General features: G+C 44.4%; 4 protein-coding genes and 3 non-coding genes across 7 annotated transcripts; 3 read left to right on the top strand and 4 right to left on the bottom strand.

Moving 5' to 3' along the window:
- Positions 1-177: 177 nt before the first annotated feature.
- METBIDRAFT_33625 (uncharacterized protein) lies at positions 178-2,425 on the bottom strand. The gene has a single exon (XM_018856356.1). The coding sequence runs from the start codon at positions 2,385-2,387 to the stop codon at positions 564-566; it is 1,824 nt and encodes a 607-aa protein (XP_018709533.1). The 5' UTR covers positions 2,388-2,425; the 3' UTR covers positions 178-563.
- A 717-nt stretch (positions 2,426-3,142) lies between these two features.
- METBIDRAFT_79962 (uroporphyrinogen decarboxylase) lies at positions 3,143-4,313 on the bottom strand (the record flags this gene model as incomplete). The annotated part of the gene is made up of 2 exons (XM_018859153.1): positions 3,143-4,144; positions 4,230-4,313. 2 exons carry the CDS (start codon positions 4,311-4,313, stop codon positions 3,143-3,145), a joined length of 1,086 nt encoding a protein of 361 aa, XP_018709534.1.
- Positions 4,314-4,770: 457 nt separating this feature from the next.
- On the top strand, positions 4,771-7,761 carry METBIDRAFT_47460 (uncharacterized protein; the record flags this gene model as incomplete). The annotated part of the gene is made up of 2 exons (XM_018858168.1): positions 4,771-6,529; positions 6,584-7,761. The coding sequence occupies 2 exons, from the start codon at positions 4,771-4,773 to the stop codon at positions 7,759-7,761; spliced, it is 2,937 nt and encodes a 978-aa protein (XP_018709535.1).
- Positions 7,762-7,960: 199 nt separating this feature from the next.
- METBIDRAFT_t239 lies at positions 7,961-8,033 on the bottom strand. The gene has a single exon. It is a non-coding gene; the product is annotated as a tRNA-Phe (tRNA).
- Positions 8,034-8,039: 6 nt separating this feature from the next.
- Positions 8,040-8,112, bottom strand: METBIDRAFT_t238. Its single transcript has one exon. It is a non-coding gene; the product is annotated as a tRNA-Arg (tRNA).
- A 1,911-nt stretch (positions 8,113-10,023) lies between these two features.
- METBIDRAFT_t235 lies at positions 10,024-10,107 on the top strand. Its single transcript has one exon. It is a non-coding gene; the product is annotated as a tRNA-Leu (tRNA).
- A 781-nt stretch (positions 10,108-10,888) lies between these two features.
- Positions 10,889-11,768, top strand: METBIDRAFT_33629 (uncharacterized protein). Its single transcript, XM_018856357.1, has one exon. The coding sequence runs from the start codon at positions 11,027-11,029 to the stop codon at positions 11,339-11,341; it is 315 nt and encodes a 104-aa protein (XP_018709536.1). The 5' UTR covers positions 10,889-11,026; the 3' UTR covers positions 11,342-11,768.
- The last annotated feature ends 360 nt before the right edge of the window (positions 11,769-12,128 follow it).

Below are 12,128 nucleotides of genomic sequence, written 5' to 3' on the forward strand. Positions count from 1 at the left end.
GAATACAAGTTGTGGAAATCACAGTACTGCTTTCGTAAAATGACGCTAATAAAGCTTTCCGAAATTCCAGAAGAGTTCAGAAAAATGAGGTTTTTTTTGTTGCAGAAGAATTCCAGGCGCAAGCCGTTCTAAATCTTAATCTATTATACCTGTTTCTCACAAAAGTTGGTAAAAAGAGCCGAATATTTGAATATGAAAGCACACTTGAGAAACTATATATAAAATCGACGTCAAAAAATTGACAATTTATATTGCAGACACTCACTCTTATTTCGTACAGATGATTAATAGGATGCACCTTTCTTTTAACGTCAAATTTGACACCTTCTCACATTCTTATTACTGTACACCCTTTCATCGCAGTCAAAAAAAAAAAAAAACCTAATTTGAAAGGCAATTTCCCGACAATTGGCCTTTTTTTTTTTGAAAAGAGGAGTGTACCTAATTTCATCTCAAATTGGCCTCATATAACCATGAATCTTCCTAACTTTCATCGTGGTCAGTGGGGCTACACGGGACAAAACACCTCAAAGGCTTCTACAATATTCACACATTCAATTGATCTATTGTCCACCTCTCTTCATTCTTGCTTCGGCTGCCCGTGCTCTCTGTTCGCGCATCAATCTCATTTTCTGTTGGTCTGTCAACCCACTTGTTTCCGCCACAGAGGTAAACACTTTTTCCCCACCAACTCTCCCACTAGATTGGACTGTGGGTCTCTTCATCTCTAGATCAGTCTTTTTTGCTAGTTCTTCTTCAATTAAGCGTCTGTTTTCGGCTTTTTGTGCCTCTTTTTCCTTTGCGTTTTCAGCAGCAACCAGTTCGCTGGATTTTGGTGGTCCTACTTTAGCCAGATCCCAGTTACAGTAATCCTCTCCCAAGTTATGCCTGCAAATTTGGAACACACTCTTTATATCCTTAGAAGTGCTGACTTGATATGCAGTTTTTCCACTGATGTTGTACATTGTAGGATCTGCTTTCATGTTCATCAAAAGTAGTTTTACCATACGTTGAAGGCCTTGCCATGCCGCATAATGAAGAGGTGTTGGCGTATGACCATAGCGACTCTCCGGGGTAAGTATGAAGTTAATGTCTAAGTCATTGCTTTTCATATAATTCACCAAGAGTGGGGCTTTAGACTTCTTCAAAAGCGCTACGACCTCTCGAGAATGTTTGTCGGAATCCGGTTCCTCGGCAGGTTCCGGTGTCTTTAGTTTTTTTTCCTCTTTGGTCTGCTTTTCGACAATCGTTTTTGCCTTTGGAAGGTCCAATACGCTGAGATACGTGAGCTTTACCCAAGAGTTCTTTACTTCACCAAGAGTAGCTCGCTTTGTTGTGAACGGAAAGGATTTGACCCTTGGATCATCCTGATTCAAAATGCTTCCTTCATAGCCCATTAAGGTTTTTCTGCTGTCAGTGCCGTTGGCTCTGATGAAGATGTGCTCTGCTTGTGTCAAGTATGATTTCCATGATGAAAGCAAGTCATGCACATCCTTTTTTAAGGCCTGCTCGTTATATCTACGAATGCTTGATCCAGCCGAGTTTGCCTTGCCTCTAGCATTATCTGAAGCACTTTGAGAGCCACCCTGTTTACGCCTGGTCGTGTAACGGTGAAATGTCTTCAGCTCGAGCACCGTAACTCTCTGAGCCTGTAGTGACTCTTTGTGATTTTTGATGTTTCCCTTGGTGTTTGCAAGCTTATGAGAGATCACTGCGCCAGCAAAATGACCCCCTCCGATCATCAAAAGAACAGAAATTCCTTGCTTAGACTTGGCAGAGTTGTAGCTTTTCAATTTTTCCACGATATCACCATTGCTTAGAGTAGTGTTATCGAATAGGGCTTTGTAAGCACCAAAGCCCTTTGAACTCTCTAATTTTGAGGACTTAAGTATGACAAACGGCGAGTGCGTGTTCATGTGACTTGCATGGCTCTCCTCTAGTTCCTCCATCTTGTTTTCATTTACAGATAGTTTCTCAAAGACTGTCGGAAGCCGTTGCTCAAACTCAATGTCTGAATCGGAATCGGAATCTTCAGATCCTGATATACTCTCAACCGATTGTGTTTCAAGAAACTCCTCAAATTCAGCCTCGGTCAACGGAACTAAACCATTGAGTGACCGCTTTAAGTTGAGACGGTGTATATCGGATTTGTAGTGTCTGTTTCTTTCTTTTTGAGTTGCATCACTGCTGAATTCAAGCTTGCATGTTAAACATTCACTGAGATCTTTCACTTTGGTTGCCGTTTGCGTCTCTGAAATTTGTTCTGCGACTTTCACTGGGGCCACATCCACGACAGACAAAGACTCATCAAAATGAAGAAGTTGCAAGGAATCCAAGAGATCAGGTTTGAGGTCGAAAATGTAATGCTCGTCTTTGTTCATATTCATTGTACGTACTAAAGCATGTCTGTAGGCGTCCGCAAGTGCTCATTTCATAGAACCACTAGTACACAGGTCAGAAGCAGATCATTGATTTTCATACAAAGCTCTGAAGCTTAGACAGAGTCTAGTATGAAGAAATGGTTTGTCTCCATTTGCCCTCTTATGGGCATTTTTTTACGAAGACGCTGGGGCCCTATGTCTCTACATAGATAATATTGAGGGTGCAATTTTATTTATTACGACTCCCTCGAATTCATAGCTGCCATCAGTGGTAAAGCAATGCTACTGAAATTTTTATACCCCTCATGAGCTTAATAGAAGAAAAAAACAGTCTCTGAGGGAAATTTCTTAGAGTTGAAATTCATTGAAGATCAGGGGCTGGTTTTTGAACTAAGCGATTTTTTGGGTCTAAATTTGAACATGTCATTCGTTAATTATTTGAAACTTACTTGGTTTTTTTTAATGAAAGTTGCGAATTATCTAGAAAAAAACAAATTAGAAAGGGGTTTCAAAATCCAAGACCGACTCACTGATAATTTAAACCCATTTTCAAAGCTTCTTTGGATTGAGTTTCATTCTAATCATCATACTGAGAAGAAATTCACAGCGGTGTTTTCCCTGATCAAAATATTATTTACTCCTCTGGACATGGATACGAGTGCTGTCTTATTGGTTTCGCGAACCGATCTGCTTGGTTGTCTTACCTGTATTATATGTAACGTTCATTACTCGTATGTACAAACTTTGCAGACTCGGTTCAGTTATAAGGAGCCAAATCTGTGGCACTCTTTTAAGAAGTGGCCTACCTTCTCGGGCTTCATGAATGGGTGGGTGCCATGGCCAAAATTGATGATGTAGTTTTGCTTTCCACCCCCAAAACCCTTGATCATCTCCTCCACTTTTTGAGAAATGACTTCGTCAGACCCATACATAATGCCAGGGTCCAAGTTACCCTGCAAGGTGATTCTGCGGCCGTTAACGACCTTCACAGCATCTTCTGGTCTGTACAACCAGTCAAGCGAAACAGTGTCATAGCCAGATTCACACAAGTCGTCCAACGCATACCACGCGCCCTTGGCAAACACGGTGAGGGGGATCTTCTCGGAGACGCCCAACTCGGTCAATCTGGCAGGCAATTTTTGGGCAATCTGGCGCAAGTACGGCAAGCAGAACTCGTTGAACTCGCGAGGACCCAACTCCCCGGCCCAAGACTCGAAGACCTGCAACATCTGAGCACCAGCAACCACCTGCTGGGCCAAGAACTCAATGCACGCGTCGGTAATGGCCTGCAACAAGGCGTGGGACTCCCTCGTGAACTCGTAAATCCACTGCTTGGCAAAGCGGAACATCTTGGACCCCTGGCCCTCGGTCATGTACACCAACAAAGTCCACGGGGCACCGCAGAAACCCAAAAGAGGAACCCGGCCGTTCAACTTTGTTCTGGTGAGCGTGATGGCCTTGAAAGCCCAGTCCAACTCCTTCATGATGTCTGGCTTCATGACCACACGCTTGAGATCATCGGGGGACCTCAATGGGTCCACGAAGACCGGGCCCTTGCCCTCCACCATCTCGATCTCGAAGCCCATGGCTTGCGGAATGACCAAGATATCACTGAAAATGATGGCGGCATCGATCAACCCGTCGAAGTGGTCTACGGGCTGGATGGTGATCTCCGCGGCGATCTCGGCATCCCTACACGTCTCGAAGAAATCGCGCTTGCCTTTGACCTCATGGTACTCTGGCAAGTATCTGCCGGCTTGTCTCTGGATAGGTTAGTATGGCCGCGGCGAGGCCTCGTTTTTCGAGTGGCAAACCTGGGACCCCAGGCACCGCAAATAGCACACGTACCATGATCCAGATCGGTGGTCTTTCGACCTTCTCGCCCTTGGCGGCTCTCAAAATGAGGTCGTTCTTCAAAGGGGCGAAAGTCATTGCAGAACGGCGTGACGACGGGCGTTTGCCCATCGCTTTTTCGCCGTCGTCACCTGCCCTGCCGGGGCCGGGCAGGCCCACGCCCTGGTGCACGGGTGTATGGCCCGTGCCCTGTTCCACGCCTTCTCTGACCGCCCGAGGAATCGTGGCGCAAAAGACGGTTTCGAGCACCAGGAGCAGGCCCTGGAGTGCCTGGTACAATAGGGCTTGTGCCATGGTGTGCTGCTTTCGATGCAACGGCCTCTGTCTCGGAGCCGAAGTTCTGCGTGCGGAGCTTTCAGGCCAAGTTCGCGCACCACGCCGGCCGGTGCGCTGGCTGGGGCCTTCCCAGATCTGTAGATAAGCCCTGCGGCGGCCTGGCTCCCCATGCAGAGCCTGCCACCTTCGCGGCCTATTCCCCCAGAGAATTATAAATCTCATCCACATCCCCCCACAGAAGTCTCGACCCTATCAAGTCATGTCCACACATAGTGAGCCTGACCCCAATCGGGGACCCACGGAGACCGAGGCGCCCCGGATCCGCAGCGTTGCGGGCTCAGAGCCGGCTGCTCCTCGCCTGCCCAATTGGTTCGTGCGTGCTGTGCGTGCCATGTTTGGGTATCGCAAGACGTCGTTGACCTTCTTGGTCTTTGCCACGTTGCTCGCCACGGTCGTGCTTTCCGCGGCAGACAACTCGCTCGAATATACCGTGGACTTGCCCGCCGACGCATTCGAAAGGGCCGTGCTCGACTATTCGTGGTCTGTTCTCCAGGAGATTGGCGCCCACGAACACACGTACACATCGAGAAACAACGACAAGGTCCACGCCTTCTTGGAGAAGGAAATCGTGGGTCTCACGGGGAGCTCGGCGTTCATGGAGTACGACAATGACCTCAACTACACGAACAACATCATGTTCGCCGTCAAGTATCTCAACTACGACTCGGTGTCGTACTACGAGAGCAACAATTTGTTGGTGCGTGTCAATGGAACCGACGACTCCTTGCCTGCGCTTTTGCTCAGCTCTCACTATGACTCCGTGCCATCTGCGTTTGGAATCACCGATGACGGGATGGGCGTGGCGTCCATGATGGGGCTCTTGAAGTACTTCGCCGCGGAAGGCACCCCACGGCCCAAGCGTACCATCGTCTTCAACTTCAATAACAACGAGGAGTTCGGGCTTTACGGAGCGCACTCGTTCCTCAAGCACCCTTGGTTTTCTCAGATCCGCTACTTTTTGAACTTGGAAGGCACGGGGGCCGGAGGGAAGGCTATTTTGTTCCGAGGCACCGACTACGGCATCGTGAAACACTTCTCCTCCGTTAGATATCCGTTTGCCACTTCTTTGTTTCAGCAAGGTTTCAACAACAGACTCATCCACAGCGAGACAGACTATTCTGTCTACAAGGATAAGGGCGGCATCAGGGGCTTGGACTTGGCTTTCTACAAACCTAGAGATCTCTACCACACGGCAGGTGACAATATCAAAAACGTCAACGTTAAGTCTTTGTGGCACATGCTTTCCTCGGCCTTAGATTTCACAGTCCACGTGGTGGAGGATGAAATCGACTTGGATCGCTCGCCGCAGCCGGTGAAATTCGACGATTTCTCGGCGTACACATCATTCATGAATGTCTTCTTCGCTGCTCCAATCTCGAAAATTGTTGTTCTCAATATTGCGCTTCTTGTCGTGGCCCCCATTATATCACTTCTTTTACTCATCGTCATTTTTAATGGCCGCAAAGCCTGGAATTTCAACTTTGTCAACGTTATGAAATTTCCTTTATCCTTCGTTGTTTCCGTCGCTATATTAAGCTTTTGTTTTGATGTGTTTGTCATCCCAAACAATGTTTTCTTGGCCAATAACTCCATCATTAGCCTCGCTGCAACTTTATTTGCTTCTTTTTTGTTGTTGAACTATGCAATTTTAAATGGAATTAATGCTCTTTTAGGAAGCTGCAAAGGTCACCAACATGACGAGAAACTCATCGTTATCCTCGAAACCAGCTCTCTATACTGGGTGGCGTTGCTCTGGTCGACCATCAAGCTCTCTAAAAATAGAATTGGCAATGACCACACCGGAGAGTTTCTTGTCCCCGTTCTTTTTATACTCCATTCTTTTGCTGCCATCCTTGGATTGGTGGGCTGGAGTTTCAAAAAATCACTTAAGAAACAACGCACCGGCAACCATGATGACCGCCAGCCTCTTTTGCACAATGTCAGCGAACGGCAGTACGGTCTGAATGATATTGACTCTTATGCAGAGTCCTCATCTTTGTCCTTGAACTCAGAGGCTGAGGGAGTATGTGACATACATCATGAGAAATCATTCTCATATGACTGGCTCATCCAATTCTTAATCATCGTACCTATTTCTTCATATGCCATTTACAACTCCGGCTTCTTGATATTGGATGGAATCAACAAATCAATTCAGGAGTCCCTTGCAGCTCAAGAAATGATCTACAAATTCTTGAAAACATTTGCTATTGTCTGGTCTATCCCTTTTTTGCCATTCATCTTTAAAGTCAACAAAATAATGGTTTTAGTTCTTTTTGTTGTACTTGTCCATGGGCTTGTCATGGTAGCTGTGAGATCGCCTTTTGACCAATCAAACCCTTTGAAACTAAGATTCCTCGAGACAATCGACTTGGATACGAGCCCGCCTTCTAATGAAATTTCGGTAAGTGGTCGCCTGTCATCTTTGGTTGAGTCAATTCTCAGGGATATGCCATCTTTTAAGGCTGATAAAAGTAATATGACAACAACTGATGTTGGTGATGGTATGCTGATCTATTCTTGGAACTCTCCTTTGCACCCACATTTGATGCCCAATTTGAAACTGCCAGATCAGCTTCTCTCCATTGACGTGCTCAAGAACTCATCCTCCATATCTGATGCTCCTTTTGGTATGCTCACAGGTGAAATAAAAATCAACGTGCCGAAAAACCGAAACTGCAAGGTGGATTTCAAAATCTCCGATTCATTAGTGAGGATAATGGACGGGCAGCAATCACAGAAATCTCACTCCCCTGTGAAGAGCGTGACAGTTTATACCGATAAAAAGCCCAACAACAAGACTAACTTTATTAAAGGGGGGTTTGCTGAAAGCTTTTCGAAAGATGCGAACGGCAACTACGTTTTTAAGGACTTTGAGGGAATCAATCAGCTTCAATTGAACAAACTTGATTGGGATAAGCCTTATCATTTAGGTTTTCAATGGATTCCAGATGTTGCAGAAAACTCGTATCACAGCGAAATCCTGAAAATTGACGTCAAGAAATTGGGAGTTTCAATCGAGTGTTACTGGAGCGAGCTAGAGTATGTCTTTTCCGGGCCTGGACTGAGCCTGGAATCAGAATTTTCAATTCCCGCATATGATGAGCTTCTACACTACAGCCCAAATTATGTGAGTTGGGCGAATAAAGATAGAGGACTCGTCTCTGTGAAGAAGTATGTGGAGTTGTAGCCAATTCCAGGAAGAGGTATCCAAGTATGTAAAATTAATAGAAAACGTAGAATCCTACTGAACTACTTTCCAATTTTTTTAATTTTCCGCTTGAAACAAGCTAGAAAAAAAGTTAAACACGCCAACTGTAGACACACATGTTGCGATACTGCAAAAATTAGGATATATTGCTAAACAACAAAACCCTTTCCAAAAAAATTGCGATTTCTGTGGATCGAACACAGGACCTTCAGATCTTCAGTCTGACGCTCTCCCAACTGAGCTAAAGCCGCTTTCAGAACCCATGCCGGGACTCGAACCCGGAATCTTTTGATTAGAAGTCAAATGCGCTAACCATTACGCCACACAGGCTGATCGTGGTTGTAATAATAGTGGATTATATAGACGAAACACACAGGAGGAGCGACCATATCCTTTTTTTGTAGGAAAGGTTACGGGGAATAAAGCTAGCTTAGAAAGATCAGTTGCCTGATAAGACACTGTATGCACTCAATACAACCTGGTAAGGGCCATGCAGCCCACAACTCATTGGAGAACTTAACAAAATTCAATTGGTTCGTCACCACGATTTTCATGGTTTCAAGGTTTACACCAGAAGGCGTGGCAAGTCGCAGGAAGTTGGCTCCTTGAGGCCGCTACAACCATCTGAGTTGAAGTGACTACTACAGGAGACCTATCCTAGGAGTCGATGACGTAATATCCAATACGTAAACAGATACGGGCCATGAGGGCCGTCCAGGCCGGACGAGCTAAGACACTTAGTACGTAGCTGGGAGCCGTTAAAAGGTTTTTTTTATATATTATTTATATAGTGTTGCCCCTTTTAATCAGATGAATCTACCAAAAAAAAAAGCCGAAGAGTCCAGCTCAGTTGCAACACAAGGTCCAGAGGCTGGGCAAACGATGGACAACAAAGGTTTTTTTTATATATTATTCATATGCTTTTGCTCCTTTAATCAGAATAATCGATCAAAAATATAAGAAGAAAGTTGTCCGTATGGTACAGCGGCTTAGACATCACGAACAATTTTTTTTTAAGAAACATCATATTATAGGGTGTCATTGAAGGGCTATAAAACCCTACCACTAGCAGAAACTATTAAGAAAAAAAACTTGTAATGGATCGCAACTCGGCTCAGGTGAGAAGGTGCGAGCACCAATTCACGAAACCTACCAAAGAGAATGTGACACTCCTTAAAAAGATTTCTGCCCATATCCAGTGTCAACCCCTTGAATTCATTTTGTTAGACTCATCTGATGAATGGAGCAAATCCATACAACTGAAATATAAATATATATATACATAACCTTGAGACAGCTCCCAGCTACGTGCAAAGTGTCGAAACATGGTCCGTCTCCTTACGTTAGTCACACGGCCTGGACGGTCTTCTTAGCCTGTGTCTGTTAATGTATTGAATATTAAGCTTTCGATTCCTAGAATAAGTCTCCTGTAGTAGTCGCTTCAACTCAAATGGTTGTAGCGGACTTAAGGAGCCAACTTCCTGCGACTCGCCACGCCTTCTGGTGTAGAACTTGAAAATCGTGGTGACGAACCAATGTTAAATTCTCCAAAGAGTTGTCGGCTGGGGCCAACATTGAGCTCAAGCTCATGGGCTTGGTAAATTTTAGCTCTTGCCACCAGTATTTGGATGTTTCGCAGTTGTTGTAGATATGGCTTAGGAAAGCGTCGGTGGGAGTTGTTGCTCCGTTTTTCAATACCAAGGAGCATTACTTTATTATCCTGGATATACAAATATAAAGAATTTCATCTGGAAATTTTACTATAGAAAATATACGGGGTGCTACTAAATCATTACTGACTAATTTGTTGATCACAACATCCAGGGAATGTAACAGTTCTTCCCCGAGGATGTTACCATCCTCTGGGATTAGTCTGTTAGTCACGTGGCACGTTAGTAGAATGTGCTCGTGACGTCCGGCATATAGTATATGCCGGACGGAGAGAAGTGAATATGAAGGTGATTGAACACCCTGTTAGTTAGAAGGGTAAGCCTTATTACATAAGAGTAGATCATCTTAATAAAGGTTACTCTCCGTTACTACCGTACGCTTCCGGTATCAATATTACTAGGATAAGCTTTTCAGTCTTATCCTCCGAGCCAACGGCCTATCCCGTGTCAGGCGACCTATCTCGCCTAGACAGCTCTATTATCCCGTGGCCTTTCCCACAAGTAAGAGTTAATAACCTCTGAAAGATCCAGTTACGAATGAGATACGGAAAGTAACTTAACAGGGAATAAGGGAGGGTTGGCCGAGTGGTCTAAGGCGGGTGACTTAAGATCATCTGGACGTTTGTCCGCGCGAGTTCGAACCTCGCATCCTTCATTATTAATTTTTACCCTGTTAATTCAATTTTTTTTTTTATTCAGGTTTGTTCATGCGTTCTATTTCCAGTGCTTCAAGTTTAAATCTAGGGGAAGACTGGTACTCGTGGACGAGTATGACCTTTTTCGGATGTGGGGTGAAATTGCAAGCCCTAGCCTCAAATCCTTTGGTCAGATTCGAAAGTACTGCTAAGCTCAGTTCAGAATTGCACATCTGAAAAGGCATGTACAGACTTTGCTGAAATTATGTCGACAGTTTTTAAAATATTAAATGTCTAAGAAATGGACAGTCTATATCATTGTGCAACAAAATGCGATCTTTAGGGTGTGCTTTCCCGGCCGCTGACGTCGAAATTACATATAAAATAAATAGTTGCTTTCGAACCATGAGGAAGGGTTCACAATTGGTTCAGGTAATTCATATTAGAGCAAATATCGTCACTGTGCTTCGCATGAAAAATAGAAAGGGTCGACAAAAAAAAACCTGCGACATTTAATCTATGGTGATCACGTCTCTATGATACCTCACTGTATCTTAAACATATCTCGTTATCACTGTATGTGAATGCGGCCTAGATAATTCTTGCAAATCCCTCTCAATCATATGAAAAATTTCAGTGTTTTTATTTCACCCAGGTCATAGTAGTTCTAGCGAATTCGCAGAGTTTCGATGAATTCACCTCAATGACGTTACTCCACTGCAACCATCCTGCGGTACCCGCATATTACTGTATACAGCGCGTATATCAAGCATTGCTGTATTAAGGTTGCTGTGTTTCGAGGCCTTCAGCTGATGGATTCATGGCTATATAAATACTCTAATGTCCTCACCCTCTGTGTTGTCCCATTAACAGTATCGAGTCTCATTGCGAAAACTTAAAACTCTTTCTGATTGCACATTTCCACAAACTTCATATATAATGGCTACCCCACACAAGCTCTTTTACAAAGGTGACAACAGCGACTTCGTCGTTTTTATTGAGGACCCTGCTGTCCTTGCAAAGTACCAGGCTGGTGACACAACTCTTCCCTTGATTGATGTTGTATCAATTTACAAAGTTTTTGTCAATAGACAAGGTGGTGTTGAGGGTGTCTTAGACGAGGCATCGAAGGAGGAGATCCAAAACGAATTCGGCAAATCAGCCAATGTCGACACTGCCATTAAAATGATCTTGGAGAAAGGCGAAGACAAGCAGGGTGCCGGCCGCTTTACTGCCCCATCGAGCCTGAACTAATGACTCATGAGTATAACGACCAATCCAATCAAAGCACATAGCAATAAATTACCGAATTAAATTCTCACCGGTCGAACTCGCACTCATATTCCGACCATAGGTAGAGCCCGAGTGTGACATTTTTGCCTTCTTTCAGCTTTCAAATAGCACTTGAGCTGTTTTCGTGAAACTAATTCTGAGTTAAATTTGTCCCAAGATGCAGTTTTGCCTGACAAGGTCGGCGGTCACATATATCGTCATATGCCGCGTGCCACGTTGCCCGAAGGGCCACGAGATCGCAACGCATTCTTGAGCCTGCGCACTAACGTTTTGACTCGCAGCTATGATTCTCGGCTTCCTTATGTGAGAACTAGACGCTTAGCCCTAATTAATCATGTGACAAATGAGACATTAAAGTTCGCACCACTTACCCGGAACCAAATAGCACGACGAGTATATGAAGGGAAGAGAATTCCCTCTAGAGATCTTTTTTAGAAGGTCAGTTGACACAAAAGTGGTTTTAGTTTTTCCTAAATAAAGGTTTATTTCCACACGCTAGTACATCATGTCGAATCCGATATCTCAACTGTACCAGTTGGGAACCACTTGTGGACAGGACATTGAGTTGGAATATCCTGTACTCAAGCAGAAATACAAACAGGTTATGGGTCCTGAGCCGACCGCTGAGCACAAACGGATGCTTACATCGACTTTCGGAAAACTTCAAGATGAGAGTCTTACTAGTGTGTGGAAAATATTCTTTGAAAGAAGGATATTTGATTTTGACCAAAATGTTTTTATTTTCTAC

This window comes from Metschnikowia bicuspidata (assembly GCF_001664035.1).
Source record: "Metschnikowia bicuspidata var. bicuspidata NRRL YB-4993 chromosome Unknown METBIscaffold_8, whole genome shotgun sequence".
Lineage (NCBI taxonomy): Eukaryota > Fungi > Ascomycota > Pichiomycetes > Serinales > Metschnikowiaceae > Metschnikowia > Metschnikowia bicuspidata.

What these genes read in the sequence shown, in the direction of transcription:
- METBIDRAFT_33625 (XM_018856356.1), bottom strand. Translation starts at nt 2,387, where the DNA reads ATGAATATGAACAAAGACGAGCATTACATTTTCGACCTCAAACCTGAT.
- METBIDRAFT_33629 (XM_018856357.1), top strand. Translation starts at nt 11,027, where the DNA reads ATGGCTACCCCACACAAGCTCTTTTACAAAGGTGACAACAGCGACTTC.